The sequence below is a fragment of the Pleurodeles waltl genome, chromosome 6 (assembly GCF_031143425.1).
Source record: "Pleurodeles waltl isolate 20211129_DDA chromosome 6, aPleWal1.hap1.20221129, whole genome shotgun sequence".
Classification (NCBI taxonomy): Eukaryota; Metazoa; Chordata; class Amphibia; order Caudata; family Salamandridae; genus Pleurodeles; species Pleurodeles waltl.
The window spans coordinates 5,915,444-5,936,355 of record NC_090445.1 but is presented as its reverse complement, the minus strand read 5'-3'; the positions used below and the strand labels follow the sequence as shown (position 1 = coordinate 5,936,355).

The 20,912-nt window shown below is 48.8% G+C and overlaps 1 protein-coding gene across 1 annotated transcript in view; it reads left to right on the top strand.

The window, feature by feature from the left end:
* The window catches only part of TTC16 (tetratricopeptide repeat domain 16), a 253,336-nt gene that overhangs the window by 82,195 nt on the left and 150,229 nt on the right, over positions 1-20,912 (top strand). The window contains exon 5 of the mRNA XM_069236961.1: positions 12,702-12,845. Coding sequence (XP_069093062.1) covers positions 12,702-12,845 — 144 coding nt within the window. The remainder of the gene's footprint in view (positions 1-12,701; positions 12,846-20,912) is intronic.

The window sequence follows — 20,912 nt, the reverse complement described above, 5'->3', positions numbered from 1 at the left end:
TGCATATTTTTGCTATTGTGTATATATATCTTGTGTATATTTCCTATCCTCTCCCTGAGGGTACACTCTAAGATACTTTGGCATATTGTCATAAAAATAAAGTACCTTTATTTTTAGTATAACTGTGTATTGTGTTTTCTTATGATATTGTGCATATGACACTAGGTGGTACTGTAGTAGCTTCACACGTCTCCTAGTTCAGCCTAAGCTGCTCTGCTAAGCTACCATTATCTATCAGCCTAAGCTGCTAGACACCCTATACACTAATAAGGGATAACTGGGCCTGGTGCAAGGTGCAAGTACCCCTTGGTACTCACTACAAGCCAGTCCAGCCTCCTACATTGGTTGTGCAGCGGTGGGATAAGTGCTTGAGACTACTTACCACTCTTGTCATTGTACTTTTCATAAGAGAAAAATATACAAAACAAGGTCAGTGTATATACACATAGCCAAAAAGTTTTGCATTTCCTCTTTTCACTCTTTTCTAAGTGCTGAAAAGTACTTCTAAACTTTCAAAAAGTTCTTAAAAGTTTAAAAAGTTTTTCTGTCTTTCCAAAAAGTTCTGAAAACTTTTTTTCTCTTTTTCTATCACTTTAACTCTCTCTAGAAAATGTCTGGCACAGGCCAAAATGTTGAACTGTCCAAACTTGCATATGATCACCTTAGCTGGAAAGGAGCAAGGAGTCTCTGCATAGAGAGAGGTTTGAGTCTAGGGAAGAATCCTTCCTTAGAACTGTTAATTAATATGCTTAGAGTACAGGATAAGGCCATAAGTGCCCAATCTGTAGAAAAAGTAGCTAATGGTTCTCAATCTGATCCAGGGACTCCCCCAGGAAAAGGTTCAGGAAAGAAACTTCTCAGCCTGCCCATTACTAGACAGTCTAGCATAGTTGGTACAGAGGTTGAATCACATCATACTGATGATGTGCTCTCACATTATGCTGGTAGCCAAGCTGTTAGGGTGCCCTTTGTAAGGGACAGGTCTCCTTCTGTTCATTCCCATCATACCTCTGTATCTAGAAATGTCCCTCCCACCCACCCTGATGACAGATTGTTAGAAAGGGAGCTCAATAGATTGAGAGTGGAACAAACCAGACTGAAGCTCAAGAAGCAACAGCTGGATGTGGATAGACAGTCTTTAGAAATAGAGAGGGAAAGACAGAAGATGGGTTTAGATACCCATGGTGGCAGCAGCAGTATTCCCCATAGTCATCCTGCAAAAGAGCATGATTCCAGGAATCTGCACAAGATAGTTCCCCCTTATAAGGAGGGGGATGACATTAACAAGTGGTTTGCTGCACTTGAGAGGGCCTGTGCTGTACAGGATGTCCCTCAAAAGCAGTGGGCTGCTATCCTATGGCTATCATTTAGTGGAAAAGGTAGGGATAGGCTCCTTACTGTGAAAGAAAATGATGCCAATAATTTCCAAGTTCTTAAGAATGCACTCCTGGATGGTTATGGCTTAACCACTGAACAGTACAGGATAAAGTTCAGAGAGACCAAAAAGGAGTCTTCACAAGACTGGGTTGATTTCATTGACCAGGCAGTGAAGGCCTTGGAGGGGTGGTTACATGGCAGTAAAGTTACTGATTATGACAGCCTGTATAATACAATCCTGAGAGAGCATATACTTAATAATTGTGTGTCTGATTTGTTGCACCAGTACCTGGTAGACTCTGATCTGACCTCTCCCCAAGAATTGGGAAAGAAGGCAGACAAATGGGTCAGAACAAGGGTGAACAGAAAAGTTCATACAGGGGGTGACAAAGATGGCATTAAGAAGAAAGATGGTGAAAAATCTCAAGATAAGCATGGGGATAAGGGTAAAACCAAAGATCCCACTTCAAATCTTAAACACTCTTCAGAGGGTGGGGATAAAACAAATTCTTCCTCTTCTTCCCAACCTGCACACATTAAAAAGCCTTGGTGCTTTGTGTGTAAAAACAGAGGCCATAGGCCAGGGGATAAGTCCTGTCCAGGTAAACCCCCTGAGCCTACCACCACTAATACATCAAGCTCTAGTGCCCCTAGCAGTAGTGGTACTAGTGGTGGGACTGCTGGCAACAGTCAAGCAAAGGGTGTAGTTGGGTTCACTTATGGGTCCATAGTGGAAACTGATGTAATCAGTCCCAAGACAGTTTCTGTCACACCTAGTGGCATTGGCCTTGCCACACTGGCTGCTTGTCCCCTTACAATGGATAAGTACAGGCAGACAGTTTCAATAAATGGTGTTGAGGCCTTGGCCTACAGGGACACAGGTGCCAGTTTCACTTTGGTGACTGAAAACCTAGTGCACCCTGATCAACACATCATTGGACAACAGTATAAAATTATTGATGTCCATAACTCCACTAAGTTTCTTCCCTTAGCTATAATTCAGTTTAGTTGGGGTGGAGTTACTGGCCCTAAGCAGGTGGTGGTATCACCTAGCTTACCTGTAGACTGTCTCTTAGGTAATGACCTAGAGGCCTCAGGTTGGGCTGATGTAGAGTTTTATGCCCATGCAGCCATGCTGGGCATCCCTGAGGAATTGTTCCCTCTCATTTCAAGTGAAATGAAAAAGCAAAGGAGAGAAGGCCTGAAAACACAGGATCCCTCTCCATCAACAGGTAAAAAGGGTATCACAGTATCCCCTAACCACCCTACCATTCAGGATACTATTCCTGTGGTGGGAGAAACCTCTCCTGGGGTGGCACCTGTTCCAAGGGAATCATCAGCTGGCAAAGCTAGACTCCCTGAGGTGGAAGTACCTCTCTGTGGGATAACTAACATTGGTGAGAAAAACAGCACCATTTTAGTTAACATGGAGCATCCCTCCAACCCTCCCAGAGAAACTTTAGTGCAGAAACCCTGCACTACCTCACAACACTTAGGACAGCATCCCTGCCCTAGTGTGGAGCTCATAGGACAGCATCCCTGCCCTGCTCCAACTCAAGAGAAACAGCATCCCTGTTCTCTCTTCCAGCCAGATGGACAAAGTTTTTGCCCAGCTATGGCTTTTCTGAGACAGCATCCCTGTCTGGCATTTCCATCACTACAAATAGGTTCAGTGGACAATTCCCACTGCTCTAAACTAAAACTTACTGATAGAAACTCTGAAAATACATCTTCACATTGTTGCTTAGCTAAAAAACTTCAAACAGGGTGGTTTACATCCCCACAGGGAAGTAACCATATAGTGGATGATAAAGGGAGTAACCAGTCTATTGCAGAGCTACTCTCTACTTATCACCACTTAGACAATAAAGTCTCAACTGGCCAAGGTTAGCCTTATTGTCCTTCGTTTGGGGGGGGGTTGTGTGAGAAGGTAGCCTCTTTCTAGCCTTGTTACCCCCACTTTTGGCCTGTTTGTGAGTGTATGTCAGGGTGTTTGTCACTGTTTTCACTGTCTCACTGGGATCCTGATAGCCAGGCCTCAGTGCTCATAGTGAAAACACCATGTTTTCAGTATGGTTGTTATGTGTCACTGGGATCCTGCTAGTCAGGACCCCAGTGCTCATAGGTTTGTGGCCTATATGTATGTGTCACTGGGACCCTGTCACACAGGGCCCCAGTGCTCATAGGTGTGCATGTATATGTTCCCTGTGTGGTGCCTAACTGTCTCACTGAGGCTCTGCTAACCAGAACCTCAGTGGTTATGCTCTCTCATTACTTTTAAATTGTCACTAACAGGCTAGTGACCATTTTTACCAATTTACATTGGCTTACTGGAACACCCTTATAATTCCCTAGTATATGGTACTGAGGTACCCAGGGTATTGGGGTTCCAGGAGATCCCAATGGGCTGCAGCATTTCTTTTGCCACCCATAGGGAGCTCTGACAATTCTTACACAGGCCTGCCACTGCAGCCTGAGTGAAATAACGTCCACGTTATTTCACAGCCATTTTACACTGCACTTAAGTAACTTATAAGTCACCTATATGTCTAACCTTTACCTGGTAAAGGTTGGGTGCAAAGTTACTTAGTGTGAGGGCACCCTGGCACTAGCCAAGGTGCCCCCACATTGTTCAGAGCCAATTCCCTGAACTTTGTGAGTGCGGGGACACCATTACACGCGTGCACTACATATAGGTCACTACCTATATGTAGCTTCACCATGGTAACTCCGAATATGGCCATGTAACATGTCTATGATCATGGAATTGCCCCCTCTATGCCATCCTGGCATTGTTGGTACAATTCCATGATCCCAGTGGTCTGTAGCACAGACCCTGGTACTGCCAAACTACCCTTCCTGGGGTTTCACTGCAGCTGCTGCTGCTGCCAACCCCTCAGACAGGCAGCTGCCCTCCTGGGGTCCAGCCAGGCCTGGCCCAGGATGGCAGAACAAAGAACTTCCTCTGAGAGAGGGTGTGACACCCTCTCCCTTTGGAAAATGGTGTGAAGGCAGGGGAGGAGTAGCCTCCCCCAGCCTCTGGAAATGCTTTGTTGGGCACAGAGGTGCCCAATTCTGCATAAGCCAGTCTACACCGGTTCAGGGACCCCTTAGCCCCTGCTCTGGCGCGAAACTGGACAAAGGAAAGGGGAGTGACCACTCCCCTGACCTGCACCTCCCCTGGGAGGTGTCCAGAGCTCCTCCAGTGTGCTCCAGACCTCTGCCATCTTGGAAACAGAGGTGCTGCTGGCACACTGGACTGCTCTGAGTGGCCAGTGCCAGCAGGTGACGTCAGAGACTCCTGCTGATAGGCTCCTTCAGGTGTTAGTAGCCTATCCTCTCTCCTAGGTAGCCAAACCCTCTTTTCTGGCTATTTAGGGTCTCTGTCTCTGGGGAAACTTTAGATAACGAATGCATGAGCTCAGCCGAGTTCCTCTGCATCTCCCTCTTCACCTTCTGATAAGGAATCGACCGCTGACCGCGCTGGAAGCCTGCAAACCTGCAACATAGTAGCCAAGACGACTACTGCAACTCTGTAACGCTGATCCTGCCGCCTTCTCGACTGTTTTCCTGCTTGTGCATGCTGTGGGGGTAGTCTGCCTCCTCTCTGCACCAGAAGCTCCGAAGAAATCTCCCGTGGGTCGACGGAATCTTCCCCCTGCAACCGCAGGCACCAAAAAGCTGCATTACCGGTCCCTTGGGTCTCCTCTCAGCACGACGAGCGAGGTCCCTCGAATCCAGCGACACCGTCCAAGTGACCCCCACAGTCCAGTGACTCTTCAGCCCAAGTTTGGTGGAGGTAAGTCCTTGCCTCACCTCGCTGGGCTGCATTGCTGGGAACCGCGACTTTGCAAGCTACTCCGGCCCCTGTGCACTTCCGGCGGAAATCCTTTGTGCACAGCCAAGCCTGGGTCCACGGCACTCTAACCTGCATTGCACGACTTTCTAAGTTGGTCTCCGGCGACGTGGGACTCCTTTGTGCAACTTCGGCGAGCACCGTTTCACGCATCCTCGTAGTGCCTGTTTCTGGCACTTCTCCGGGTGCTACCTGCTTCAGTGAGGGCTCTTTGTCTTGCTCGACATCCCCTCTCTCTGCAGGTCCAATTTGCGACCTTCTGGTCCCTCCTGGGCCCCAGCAGCGTCCAAAAACGCCAAACGCACGATTTGCGTGTAGCAAGGCTTGTTGGCGTCCATCCGGCGGGAAAACACTTCTGCACGACTCTCCAAGGCGTGGGGGAACCATCCTCCAAAGGGGAAGTCTCTAGCCCTTGTCGTTCCTGCAGTATTCACAGTTCTTCAGCCTAGTAAGAGCTTCTTTGCACCAACCGCTGGCATTTCTTGGGCATCTGCCCATCTCCGAGCTGCTTGTGACTTTTGGACTTGGTCCCCTTGTTCCACAGGTACCCTCAGTCAGGAATCCATCGTTGTTGCATTGCTGATTTGTGTTTTCCTTGCATTTTCCCTCTAACACGACTATTTTGTCCTTAGGGGAACTTTAGTGCACTTTGCACTCACTTTTCAGGGTCTTGGGGAGGGTTATTTTGCTAACTCTCACTATTTTCTAATAGTCCCAGCGACCCTCTACAAGGTCACATAGGTTTGGGGTCCATTCGTGGTTCGCATTCCACTTCTGGAGTATATGGTTTGTGTTGCCCCTATCCCTATGTTTCCCCATTGCATCCTATTGTAACTATACATTGTTTGCACTGTTTTCTAAGACTATCCTGCATATTTTTGCTATTGTGTATATATATCTTGTGTATATTTCCTATCCTCTCACTGAGGGTACACTCTAAGATACTTTGGCATATTGTCATAAAAATAAAGTACCTTTATTTTTAGTATAACTGTGTATTGTGTTTTCTTATGATATTGTGCATATGACACTAGGTGGTACTGTAGTAGCTTCACACGTCTCCTAGTTCAGCCTAAGCTGCTCTGCTAAGCTACCATTATCTATCAGCCTAAGCTGCTAGACACCCTATACACTAATAAGGGATAACTGGGCCTGGTGCAAGGTGCAAGTACCCCTTGGTACTCACTACAAGCCAGTCCAGCCTCCTACACTCACCTCTAGGACTAGCATCAAGCTGCCCTGCACGTAGACTCACCTCTAGGACTAGCATCACGCTGCCCTGCACATCGACTCACCTCTGGGACTAGCATCAAGCTGCCCTGCACGTAGACTCACCTCTAGGACTAGCATCAAGCTGCCCTGCACGTAGACTCACCTCTAGGACTAGCATCAAGCTGCCCTGCACGTAGACTCACCTCTAGGACTAGCATCAAGCTGCCCTGTACGTAGGCTCACCTCTAGGACTAGCATCAAGCTGCCCTGCACGTAGACCCAACCCTAGGACTAGCATCAAGCTGCGCTGCACGTAGACTCACCTCTAGGACTAGCATCAAGCTGCCCTGCACGTAGACTCACCTCTAGGACTAGCATCACGCTGCCCTGCACATCGACTCACCTCTGGGACTAGCATCAAGCTGCCCTGCACGTAGACTCACCTCTAGGACTAGCATCAAGCTGCCCTGCACGTAGACTCACCTCTGGGAGTAGCATCAAGCTGCCCTGCACGTAGACTCACCTCTAGGACTAGCATCAAGCTGCCCTGTAGGTAGGCTCACCTCTAGGACTAGCATCACACTGCCCTGCACGTAGACTCACCTCTGGGACTAGCATCAAGCTGCCCTGCACATTGACTCACCTCTGGGACTAGCATCAAGCTGCCCTGCACGTAGACTCACCTCTAGGACTAGCATCAAGCTGCCCTGCACGTATACTCACCTCTAGGACTAGCATCAAGCTGCCCTGCACGTAGACTCACCCCTAGGACTAGCATCAAGCTGCCCTGCACGTAGACTCACCTCTGGGACTAGCATCAAGCTGCCCTGCACGTAGACTCACCTCTAGGACTAGCATCAAGCTGCGCTGCACGTAGACTCACCTCTAGGACTAGCATCAAGCTGCCCTGTACGTAGACTTACCTCTGGGACTAGCATCGAGCTGCCCTGCACATAGATTCACCTCTGGGACTAGCATCAAGCTGCCCTGCACGTAGACCCAACCTTAGGACTAGCATCAAGCTGCCCTGCACGTAGACTCACCTCTGGGACTAGCATCAAGCTGCCCTGCACGTAGACTCACCTCTGGGACTAGCATCAAGCTGCCCTGCACGTGTGTTAGATTATAGGGGAGGGGCGAGGCTGTAGTTTCAGTTGCACAAGCTGAGGAGGTCTCTAGGCCAGGCTTGCCCTTTTGTCTGTCCCTGATTACCGCTTCAGGCAGGCATATGACTGCCAGGAGCTGAGGTCTCACACTTCATTGTACTCATGTTATGAATGCTCCTGCTTGGAGCCAGCCCCAGAACTACCTGCTGTGAGAAGCATAACTACACCAAGGTTGTGTCTAGAGAGCGGCCTGATGAGGTCCCTTTAAAAGAGGTTCTGAAGCTTGGGGCAGTGTATCCATACTCCTGTCTGAAAAATGGGTATAAAAGTTAGATTCAAACCATCCCACTTTGTTCTTCTTGACCACAGAAGGGAGTGCCCCGCAGCATACTCGAAGAGCTGGTGTGCAACCAGTGCTCATGTCTATGTGACATCCAGACTCCCTGAGGTGAGGGGACATCACCTGACATCTCCTCTGTCTGTCGGAGGACATCACCTGAAGTCTCCTCTCTCTGTCGGAGAACATCACCTGACGTCTCCTCTGTCTGTCGCAGGAGCTGAGAGTGTGTCTAGTTCCAAGAAGTCTACCTTCTGAGAGAAAGAAGGAGTGTGTCTGGCCCTGCAAGAGCAGAAAGTGTCCAGGAGGAGAAACCCAGTGTGTTCCCAACGTAAGGACCAGTGAGAAGCTGCTTTAGAGCATAAAGCTAAGAGCGACTCATGACAAGAGGTGGTCTCCCGGTTCCTCTTTGGAGTTCGTGCTGAGAACTGCCCCAGCAACTTCACTAAGGTAAGTGATGTCTTACCGACTGGGAACCGCTGCGGGCCACGAGCTGGTGCTTCTAACGCCAGAAGGAAAGAAGCTGTGTCACCGCTAAGTGGAGACCGGTCGTCGTGGGAGGTTATAGCTGTACGTCACAGCTGCCGCATAGGCGGCCTAGGAGGTTGCAACTACAGAAGAAGCCATGCTGCGATATCTAGACCCACCACACTGTAGATGTCCATCGACGCATGTGCGAAGAGGACTTGACGCAAGGATGGAAGATGCCGGCTGCACCTGTCAAGTTCCATTGCGCAGGTACTGTGAGGCTTCAGCTGTGACCGATGCAAATGAATGAGGCGCATCCTGAGGAAATCAAGCATCACACTTGTGAGTTTCTGCCCAAACTAAGCCTGCGGTAAGAAGCCGTGACCCGAGCTCCTCATCAAAATCTGCAAAGGGACGTGAGACTGCTTTCATTCGCTGGACCTAGACGTTATGTCGTTGTGAGTTTTCCACTAGTCAATTCACCATAACGCTGATCAGTGGACATATTGGTCATCTGATAACACTTCCTGGGACAAGGGGGTAACTTAGGAAATGATGAAGGGAGGGGCAGTCCTGGAGAAGTAAAGAAAATGACCACACACGGCAGAGAGTAACGCCATAAGTAAGCATTTATTGTAGTGTTTTAATAGCAGGAACAGCAAATAACAAATTAGTGTTACAGCGATAAGAGTGAGTGTGTCATCCTTCCAGTAGAAACACAACAACTGGCTATGAGGGAAGCACACAGCGGAAGGAGCCAACTGTACGTATGCTGAGGCGTCCAGTGTCACCAGACACAGTAGGTGAAACTCCAGCAAGTGGTAGATGTGACGCTATGAAGGAACCACACAGTGGAAGGAGAAAGATGGCTCCCTCTCAGCATCTGACGTATCATCACACAAGCCATCATAGCAAGCAGACTAGACTACAGAAACGCAGTGTATGGCGGACTCGCCACACTCCTCACAAAAATGCTACAAATCATCCAGAACTCGGCTGCCAGACTCATCTTGGATGTCCCAAAACGAACCCACATCACCCCACCTAAGGAACCTTCCCTGGCTCCCTGTACACAGATGCTGCCAATTCAAGCTTCTGACGTTTGCGTATAAATCCCTGCACGACCGAGGACCACCCCACGAATTTGCTACAGCAACTGCGGTGGCTGCTCTTTCTCATACCTAGCAGAAAAGGCTTTGAACAGCCCTCCTTCTCATCTAAGATCAGTGCCCTCCATCCAGGAGCTCAGAAGAGGTCTCAAGACATTGGTGTACGACTGAGACAGGCGCAGCTTCAACAGCGACTGAATATCCTCACTTGTGATGCACTCTTTATCAATCCACTGATTGACAGCTGTGAATACGCTGAGACACCCACCGTCACCAAATAAGAAAGATAGTGCCATGGACACAGCAAGTACAACTGCAGCAAGTGGGAGATGTGACGCTGTGCAGGGCATAAGGAAAGGCCGGCCACGACTTGAACAGGTGGAGCAAGTGAGAAGTACTGGGCTGGGCCACAACCCTCAGTCACCCGCGATCGACATACAGAGGCCCGCTGCATTGTGCAGAGAGGCTGGCCGCGAAGACAGCAGGAAGTGCACCCAAGCTGGCTGCTTGCCCCACAATCTCCAGTGCGCTACAGTAAAGGCTGCCTCACAGAGAGAGAAGGAAGCAGAAGGAAGGCCCACGAGGACACAGAGAAAAGGAGACTCGCAGAAATCCAGGGAAAGTACAGCGTTCCCCAGACTAGTCCAGGGGACTTCGGCCTGATTTAGATCTCATTGGAGGGGGTCCTCCATCACAAACATGACGGATATCCTGTCTGCCGTATTACTACCTACCATAGCATATCATAGGATATAAAGGGATCGCAATACAACGGACGGGATATCCGCCACGTTTGTGACGGCGTGTTCCCCTCTGCCAGGATATAAATCCGGCCCTTATTTACTATTCTACCTCTAGTCCTGGAATAGTTCAGGGAATGTTAAAACTTCCTCAGGTGTTTCCCAAATGGTGGAAAAGTTGGAATTTTACACTTCCTGGACTGCTCCATGTAAAAAGCTAAGAATACCGCTCTTAGCGTAGTAATCCACAAATTAAAAAACAGAGGGCTGGCCAGCTCCAAGGTAATGCGGCCACTCCAGAGGGGGACTTCCAACGGATATCACCGCCAAGAAACCACAACGCAGCACAAAACAGATGCCGACCACCATGGATATCCATTCATCAAGCCTTCATGAGGTGTAGAACCGACATCATGCACCCCTCGAGCTTAATTACATCGCAGGAAGAGATGTCATAAGACCTTTCACACTGAATCTTCCCAGGCAGTGACATCACATGACCTTAACCCTGATGATATCATAATAATTGACACCAATGATGTTTCATAATAACCTCATGAATAAGACAACAAGAAAACGCAGGCAAAGGTCTGTTTAAATACCACCTATTTTAGGATGCTGACATGATATGCTAGAAAAATGTAATTTGTTTTCTGTATGTCATATGAAAGAATGTATGTTTCTCTGAAGAGGGTATGGTGCCACAAAACACAGAACAGCACTAGGAACCTACATTTTATACAACAAATTATCACAATTTATTAGCTGCCCTAGTGTATACTACGTCAAGGAATTAATTGAAGAGTCATAGGGAGAGAGGAAAAGGAGATTTAAAAAATAGTAAATATATCCACATATATTAATTTTGTTGACCTACAGGGGACTTAGAACCCACCCATTGCTTACCATTGGTTGGCTTCATTGTCACTCTCATTTCTTTGCTTCTTTTTGGTCACTGAGTGTCGGCTTCACTTCCTCTTTGTGTGTTTGCCCTACATTGGAGCTTGGTTCAAGTACCGCTTGTCTTGCCCAGTAAGAAAAGGGTTCACTGCCCCTCATAGTTAGCACTTTTTTTTTTACTTTCAGCCATCCTGCTGTACAAAATCGTTACAACACATAGATACAGCCAATAGCTCTTGCATGGGCGACACCTACTGACTTTCATAATGCTTGTTTTTCGGAGTGTTCCTGCATTCCTTTCGCTTTTTATTTAGCTTATTTCCAGGTATTCTTGTTCATTTGTTTGTTTAGACTTAGGCCCTCATTATGAACACGGCGGTCGAAACCACCGTGTTCATGCTGGCGGTCTTCCCAGTGACCGCCAGCTCCCCCGGAACCTTGACGGCCGTATAATGGACATTCCTCTGGGCGGGCAGGCGGGCGGACACATTGTTTCCGCCCACTGGCCCAGAGGAATGTCTGGCCGGGACATTGACGGCGGCTCCACATGCACCCCTTCGCTGGGGAAACCCGCCAGGGAAAGTCTGGAGGCTAAGTGATCATTATCCGAGGGGCAGCACCGCTGCCCTGTCAAATAATCATGCCGTCCACCGCCAGGCTTCCTGACGGAGGCAGCCTGGCGGTGGGTGAGGGCCGCCTATGGCAGCCCTCCATGGCTTCATTATGTGGTGGTGTGGGCCGCCATGCTGGCTGGCGGAATTTCCCGCCACCGCTGAGGTGGTGGCCCACACCGCCAACATCATAATGAGGGCCTTAGTATTTACTTGACTTTGGTCTTGGTGTGCAGCGCTACCATGAGGTTGCTTTAGCACTTCTCTAGGACTACTTGTCTCTACTTGTCTTTGGTAGCTTTTTTCTTGTTTTTTTTCTGTGGTCCCTTATGTTTGCTTTGGCTTTTGCATGGGAGTTTGTGTGGCCTCTTGTGTTTGCTTTTATGTTTGGGTGTTTTTGTGCCACCTCATGTTTGGCTTGTCTTTACTGTGGGATTGGGAACTCTTTTTGTTTGCTTTTATGTTTGCCTGGGTGTTTCTGTGCTGCCTTGCCTTTGTTTTGTCTTTTCTGTGGGGTTTGTGTGCTGTCTTTGGTTTTATGTTTTTTTCTGGGTGTTTCGGTGCCTGCTTACCTTTGGTGTGTCTCTTCCATGGTAGTTAGTATACCCTCTTTCAGTGTCGCCATAGCTTTGGTTTGTCTTTTCTGTGGGAGTTTGTTTGGCCTCTTGTGTTTGCTTTTAAGTTTTGGGGGTTTCTTTGCAGCATTGTAGTTGTCTTGACTTTTCTGTCTGAGTTTGTGTGCTCTTTTGTTGGTTTTTATGTTTCTCTGAGTGTTTATTTGCCGCCTTACCTTTGGTTTGTTGCTTTCTATGGGAGTTTGTATACCCTCTTGCTTTTGCTTTTATGTTTGGGTGTTTCTGTGCCACCTTATGACTTGGCCTGTCTAGTCTATAGAAACGTTTGTGTCCCCCTTCTGTTTGCTTGTGTTTTGTTTGGGTGTTTCGATACCATTTATAAGTTGAGCACTCTCTGCTCTTTGTTTCAGACAGAGCTGTATTTAAAGAAGGCCGAAGCATTTTTGCAACTCTGCGATTTCCAGTCAGCCACACTGAACCTGAGGAAGACCTGTTCTGCCGCCTCTCCGAAGGAAGAACACCTGTCGCTCCTGGCGTTCACCCTGTACCTTCAGGTACTTCACAGCTGTCCCTACGGACATTTACTATTTAGAGAACATATGTCCCTTGTGACATTCACCCACTGTCTGCAGGTAAAGAAATCCCTCCGCTCCTAATAATCCCCAACTATCCACAGGTGAAGTCCTCCTGTACTTCCTGGTGTTCTCGCACTATGTACAGATGAAGAATAACCTACAGGTGTCTACAGGTGAAGAATGCCTGTCCATCGTGACATTCACCCACTGTCTACAGGTGAAGAATAACTCTCCATCCTGTCATTCACCCCCGTCTACAGGTGAAGAATACCTGTCCATCCCGACATTTATCCACTGTCTACAGGTGAAGAATACCTGTCCATCCTGACATTCACCCACTGTCTACAGGTGAAGAATGCCTGTCGATCCCGACATTCACCCACTGTCTACAGGTGAAGAATACCCATCCATCCTGACATTCACCCACTGTCTACAAGTGAAGAATACTTGTCCATTCCGACATTCACCCACTGTCAACAGGTGAAGAATAACTCTATATCCTGTCATTCACCCACTGTCTACAGGTGAGGAATAGCTGTCCGTCCCGACATTCACCCACTGTCTACAGGTGAAGAATACCTGTCCATCCTGACATTCACCCACTGTCTACAGGTGAAGAATAACTCTCCATCCTGTCATTCACCCACTGTCTACAGGTGCAGAATACCTGCCCGTCCTGACATTCACCCACTGTCTACAGGTGAAGAATACCTGTCCATCCTGACATTCACCCACTGTCTACAGGTGAAGAAAACCTGTCCATCCTGACATTCACCCACTGTCTACAGGTGAAGAATACCTGTCCACCCCGACATTCACCCCCTGTCTACAGGTGAAGAATGCCTGTCCATCCCGACATTCACCCACTGTCTACAGGTGAAGAATAACTCTCCATCCTGTCATTCACCCACTGTCTACAGGTGAAGAATACCTGCCCACTCTGACACTCACCCACTGTCTACAGGTGAGGAATAACTCTCCATCCCGAAATTAACCCACTGTCTACAGGTGAAGAATAACTCTCCATCCTGTCATTCACCCACTGTCTACAGGTGAAGAATAACTCTCCATCCCGACATTAACCCACTGTCTACAGGTGAAGAATAACTCTCCATCCTGTCATTCACCCACTGTCTACAGGTGAAGAATAACTCTCCATCCTGTCATTCACTCCCTGTCTACAGGTGAAGAATACCTGTTCATCCCGACATTCACCCAATGTCTACAGGTGAAGAATACCTGTCCATCCCAACAGTTACCCACTGTCTACAGGTGAAGAATAACTCTCCATCCTGTCATTCACCCACTGTCTACAGGTGATGAATACCTGTCCATCCCGACATTCACCCACTGTCTACAGGTGAAGAATACCTGTCCATCCTGACATTCACTCACTGTCTACAGGTGAAGAATACCTCTTCATCCCGACATTCACCCACTGTCTACAGGTGAAGAATAACTCTCCATCCTGTCATTTACCCACTGTCTACAGGTGAAGAATAACTCTCCATCCTGACATTCACTCACTGTCTACAGGTGAGGAATACCTGTCCATCCCGACATTCACCCCCTGTCTACAGGTGAAGAATACTTGTCCATCCCGACATTCACCCCCTGTCTACAGGTGAAGAATACTTGTCCATCCCGACATTCACCCACTGTCTACAGGTGAAGAATACCTGTCCATCCTGACATTCACTCACTGTCTACAGGTGAAGAATACCTCTTCATCCCGACATTCACCCACTGTCTACAGGTGAAGAATAACTCTCCATCCTGACATTCACTCACTGTCTACAGGTGAACAATACCTGTCCATCCTGACATTCACCCACTGTCTACAGGTGAAGAATAACTCCCCATCCCTACATTCACCCACTGTCTACAGGTGAGGAATACCTGTCCATCCCGACATTCACCCCCTGTCTACAGGTGAATAATACTTGTCCATCCCGACATTCACCTACTGTCTACAAGTGAAGAATAACTCCCCATCCTTACATTCACCCACTGTCTACAGGTGAAGAACACCTGTCCATCCTGACATTCACCCACTGTCTACAGGTGAAGAATAACTTTCCATCCTGTCATTCACCCACTGTCTACAGGTGAAGAATACCTGCCCATCCCGACATTCACCCACTGTCTACAGGTGAAGAATACCTGTCCATCCCGACATTCACCCACTGTCTACAGGTGAAGAATACCCATCCATCCTGACATTCACCCACTGTCTACAGGTGAAGAATACCTGTCCATCCTGACATTCACCCACTGTCTACAGGTGAAGAATACCTGTCATTCCTACATTCACCCACTGTCTACAGGTGAAGAATACCTGTCCATCCTGACATTCACCCACTGTCTACAGGTGAAGAATACCTGTCCATCCCGAAATTCACCCACTGTCTACAGGTGAAGAATACCTGTCCATCCCGACATTTATCCACTGTCTACAGGTGAAGTATACCTGTCATTCCTACATCCACCTACTGTCTACAGGTGAAGAATACCTGTCCATCCCGACATTCACCCACTGTCTACAGGTGAAGAATACCTGTCATTCCTACATTCACCCACTGTCTACAGGTGAGGAATACCTGTCCACCCCAACACTCACCCACTGTCTACAGGTGAAGAATACCTGTCCGTCCTGACATTCACCCACTGTCTACAGGTGGAGAATACCTGTCCATCCCGACATTCACCCACTGTCTACAGGTGAAGAATACCTGTCCATCCCAACAGTTACCCACTGTCTACAGGTGAAGAATAACTCTCCATCCTGTCATTCACCCACTGTCTACAGGTGAGGAATACCTGTCCATCCCGACATTAACCCACTGTCTACAGGTGAAGAATACCTATCCATCCCGACATTTACCCACTGTCTACAGGTGAAGAATAACTCTCCATCCTGTCATTGTAGGAAAGTACCATCTTGCCTGGCATGTTACCCCCATTTTTCACTGTATATATGTTGTTTTAGTTGTATGTGTCACTGGGACCCTGGTAACCCAGGGCCCCAGTGCTCATAAGTGTGCCTGAATGTGTTACCTGTGTAGTGACTAACTGTCTCACTGAGGCTCTGCTAATCAGAACCTCAGTGGTTATGCTCTCTCATTTCTTTCCAAATTGTCACTAACAGGCTAGTGACCATTTTTACCAATTTACATTGGCTTACTGGAACACCCTTATAATTCCCCAGTATATGGTACTGAGGTACCCAGGGTATTGGGGTTCCAGGAGATCCCTATGGGCTGCAGCATTTCTTTTGCCACCCATAGGGAGCTCTGACAATTCTTACACAGGCCTGCCACTGCAGCCTGAGTGAAATAACGTCCACGTTATTTCACAGCCATTTTACACTGCACTTAAGTAACTTATAAGTCACCTATATGTCTAACCTTTACCTGGTAAAGGTTAGGTGCAAAGTTACTTAGTGTGAGGGCACCCTGGCACTAGCCAAGGTGCCCCCACATTGTTCAGAGCCAATTCCCTGAACTTTGTGAGTGCGGGGACACCATTACACGCGTGCACTACATATAGGTCACTACCTATATGTAGCTTCACAATGGTAACTCCGAATATGGCCATGTAACATGTCTATGATCATGGAATTGCCCCCTCTATGCCATCCTGGCATAGTTGGCACAATCCCATGATCCCAGTGGTCTGTAGCACAGACCCTGGTACTGCCAAACTGCCCTTCCTGGGGTTTCACTGCAGCTGCTGCTGCTGCCAACCCCTCAGACAGGCATCTGCCCTCCTGGGGTCCAGCCAGGCCTGGCCCAGGATGGCAGAACAAAGAACTTCCTCTGAGAGAGGGTGTTACACCCTCTCCCTTTGGAAAATGGTGTGAAGGCAAGGGAGGAGTAGCCTCCCCCAGCCTCTGGAAATGCTTTGTTGGGCACAGATGTGCCCAATTCTGCATAAGCCAGTCTACACCGGTTCAGGGGACCCCTAAGCCCTGCTCTGGCGCGAAACTGGACAAAGGAAAGGGGAGTGACCACTCCCCTGACCTGCACCTCCCCTGGGAGGTGTCCAGAGCTCCTCCAGTGTGCTCCAGACCTCTGCCATCTTGGAAACAGAGGTGCTGCTGGCACACTGGACTGCTCTGAGTGGCCAGTGCCACCAGGTGACGTCAGAGACTCCTTCTGATAGGCTCCTTCAGGTGTTAGTAGCCTATCCTCTCTCCTAAGTAGCCAAACCCTCTTTTCTGGCTATTTAGGGTCTCTGTCTCTGGGGAAACTTCAGATAACGAATGCAAGAGCTCATCCGAGTTCCTCTGCATCTCTCTCTTCACCTTCTGCCAAGGAATCGACTGCTGACCGCGCTGGAAGCCTGCAAACCTGCAACATAGTAGCAAAGACGACTACTGCAACTCTGTAACGCTGATCCTGCCGCCTTCTCGACTGTTTTCCTGCTTGTGCATGCTGTGGGGGTAGTCTGCCTCCTCTCTGCACCAGAAGCTCCGAAGAAATCTCCCGTGGGTTGACGGAATCTTCCCCCTGCAACCGCAGGCACCAAAAAGCTGCATTACCGGTCCCTTGGGTCTCCTCTCAGCACGACGAGCGAGGTCCCTCGAATCCAGCGACTCTGTCCAAGTGACCCCCACAGTCCAGTGACTCTTCAGTCCAAGTTTGGTGGAGGTAAGTCCTTGCCTCACCTCGCTGGGCTGCATTGCTGGGAACCGCGACTTTTGCAGCTACTCCGGCCACTGTGCACTTCCGGCGGAAATCCTTTGTGCACAGCCAAGCCTGGGTCCACGGCACTCTAACCTGCATGGCACGACTTTCTAAGTTGGTCTCCGGCGACGTGGGACTCCTTTGTGCAACTTCGGCGAGCACCGTTTCACGCATCCTCGTAGTGCCTGTTTCTGGCACTTCTCCGGGTGCTACCTGCTTCAGAGAGGGCTTCTTGTCTTGCTCGACGTCCCCTCTCTCTGCTGGTCCAATTTGCGACCTCCTGGTCCCTCCTGGGCCTCAACAGCGTCCAAAAACGCTAACCGCACGATTTGTAGCTAGCAAGGCTTGTTGGCGTTCTTTCGGCGGGAAAACACTTCTGCACGACTCTCCACGGCGAGAGGGATCCGTCCACCAAAGGGGAAGTCTCTAGCCCTTTTCGTTCCTGCAGAAACCTCAGCTTCTTCTGTCCAGTAGAAGCTTCTTTGCACCCGCAGCTGGCATTTCCTGGGCATTTGCCCATCTCCGCCTTGCTTGTGACTTTTGGACTTGGTCCCCTTGTTCCACAGGTACCCTAGATTGGAAATCCACAGTTGTTGCATTGTTGGTTTGTGTCTTTCCTGCATTATTCCTCTAACACGACTTCTTTGTCCTTAGGGGAACTTTAGTGCACTTTGCACTCACTTTTCAGGGTCTTGGGGAGGGTTATTTTCCTAACTCTCACTATTTTCTAATAGTCCCAGCGACCCTCTACAAGGTCACATAGGTTTGGGGTCCATTCGTGGTTCGCATTCCACTTTTGGAGTATATGGTTTGTGTTGCCCCTATCCCTATGTTTCCCCATTGCATCCTATTGTAACTATACATTGTTTGCACTGTTTTCTAAGACTATACTGCATATTTTTGCTATTGTGTATATATATCTTGTGTATATTTCCTATCCTCTCACTGAGGGTACACTCTAAGATACTTTGGCATATTGTCATAAAAATAAAGTACCTTTATTTTTAGTATAACTGTGTATTGTGTTTTCTTATGATATTGTGCATATGACACTAAGTGGTACTGTAGTAGCTTCACACGTCTCCTAGTTCAGCCTAAGCTGCTCTGCTAAGCTACCATTATCTATCAGCCTAAGCTGCTAGACACCCTATACACTAATAAGGGATAACTGGGCCTGGTGCAAGGTGCAAGTACCCCAGCGAGGTGAGGCAAGGACTTACCTCCATCAAACTTGGGCTGAAGAGTCACTGGACTGTGGGGGTCACTTGGACAGCGTCGCTGGATTCGAGGGACCTCGCTCGTCGTGCTGAGAGGAGACCCAAGGGACCGGTAATGCAGCTTTTTGGTGCCTGCGGTTGCAGGGGGAAGATTCCATCGACCCACGGGAGATTTCTTCGGAGCTTCTGGTGCAGAGAGGAGGCAGGCTACCCCCACAGCATGCACAAGCAGGAAAACAGTCGAGAAGGCGGCAGGATCAGCGTTACAGAGTTGCAGTAGTCGTCTTTGCTACTATGTTGCAGGTTTGCAGGCTTCCAGCGCGGTCAGCGGTCGATTCCTTATCAGAAGGTGAAGAGAGAGATGCAGAGGAACTCGGCTGAGCTCATGCATTCGTTATCTGAAGTTTCCCCAGAGACAGAGACCCAAAATAGCCAGAAAAGAGGGTTTGGCTACCTAGGAGAGAGGAAAGGCTACTAACACCTGAAGGAGCCTATCAGCAGGAGTCTCTGACGTCACCTGGTGGCACTGGCCACTCAGAGCAGTCCAGTGTGCCAGCAGCACCTCTGTTTCCAAGATGGCAGAGGTCTGGAGCACACTGGAGGAGCTCTGGACACCTCCCAGGGGAGGTGCAGGTCAGGGGAGTGGTCACTCCCCTTTCCTTTGTCCAGTTTCGCGCCAGAGCAGGGCTAAGGGGTCCCCTGAACCGGTGTAGACTGGCTTATGCAGAATTGGGCACCTCTGTGCCCAACAAAGCATTTCCAGAGGCTGGGGGAGGCTACTCCTCCCCTGCCTTCACACCATTTTCCAAAGGGAGAGGGTGTCACACCCTCTCTCAGAGGAAGTTATTTGTTCTGCCATCCTGGGCCAGGCCTGGCTGGACCCCAGGAGGGCAGCTGCCTGTCTGAGGGGTTGGCAGCAGCAGCAGCTGCAGTGAAACCCCAGGAAGGGCAGTCTGGCAGTACCAGGGTCTGTGCTACAGACCACTGGGATCATGGAATTGTACCAACAATGCCAGGATGGCATAGAGGGGGCAATTCCATGATCATAGACATGTTACATGGCCATATTCGGAGTTACCATGGTGAAGCTACATATAGGTAGTGACCTATATGTAGTGCACGCGTGTAATGGTGTCCCCGCACTCACAAAGTTCAGTGAATTGGCTCTGAACAATGTGGGGGCACCTTGGCTAGTGCCAGGGTGCCCTCACACTAAGTAACTCTGCACCTAACCTTTACCAGGTAAAGGTTAGACATATAGGTGACTTATAAGTTACTTAAGTGCAGTGTAAAATGGCTGTGAAATAACGTGGACGTTATTTCACTCAGGCTGCAGTGGCAGGCCTGTGTAAGAATTGTCAGAGCTCCCTATGGGTGGCAAAAGAAATGCTGCAGCCCATAGGGATCTCCTGGAACCCCAATACCCTGGGTACCTTAGTACCATATACTAGGGAATTATAAGGGTGTTCCAGTAAGCCAATGTGAATTGGTAAAATTGGTCACTAGCCTGTTAGTGACAATTTAAAAGTAATGAGAGAGCATAACCACTGAGGTTCTGGTTAGCAGAGCCTCAGTGAGACAGTTACGCACCACACAGGGAACACATACATGCACACCTATGAGCACTGGGGCCCTGTGTGACAGGGTCCCAGTGACACATACATATAGGCCACAAACCTATGAGCACTGGGGTCCTGACCAGCAGGATCCCAGTGACACATAACAACCATACTGAAAACATAGTGTTTTCACTATGAGCACTGAGGCCTGGCTATCAGGATCCCAGTGAGACAGTGAAAACAGTGACAAACACCCTGACATACACTCACAAACAGGCCAAAAGTGGGGGTAACAATGCTAGAAAGAGGCTACCTTCTCACACAACCCCCCCCCAAACGAAGGACAATAAGGCTAACCTTGGCCAGTTGAGACTTTATTGTCTAAGTGGTGATAAGTAGAGAGTAGCTCTGCAATAGACTGGTTACTCCCTTTATCATCCACTATATGGTTACTTCCCTGTGGGGATGTAAACCACCCTGTTTGAAGTTTTTTAGCTAAGCAACAATGTGAATATGCATTTTCAGAGTTTCTATCAGTAAGTTTTAGTTTAGAGCAGTGGGAATTGTCCACTGAACCTATTT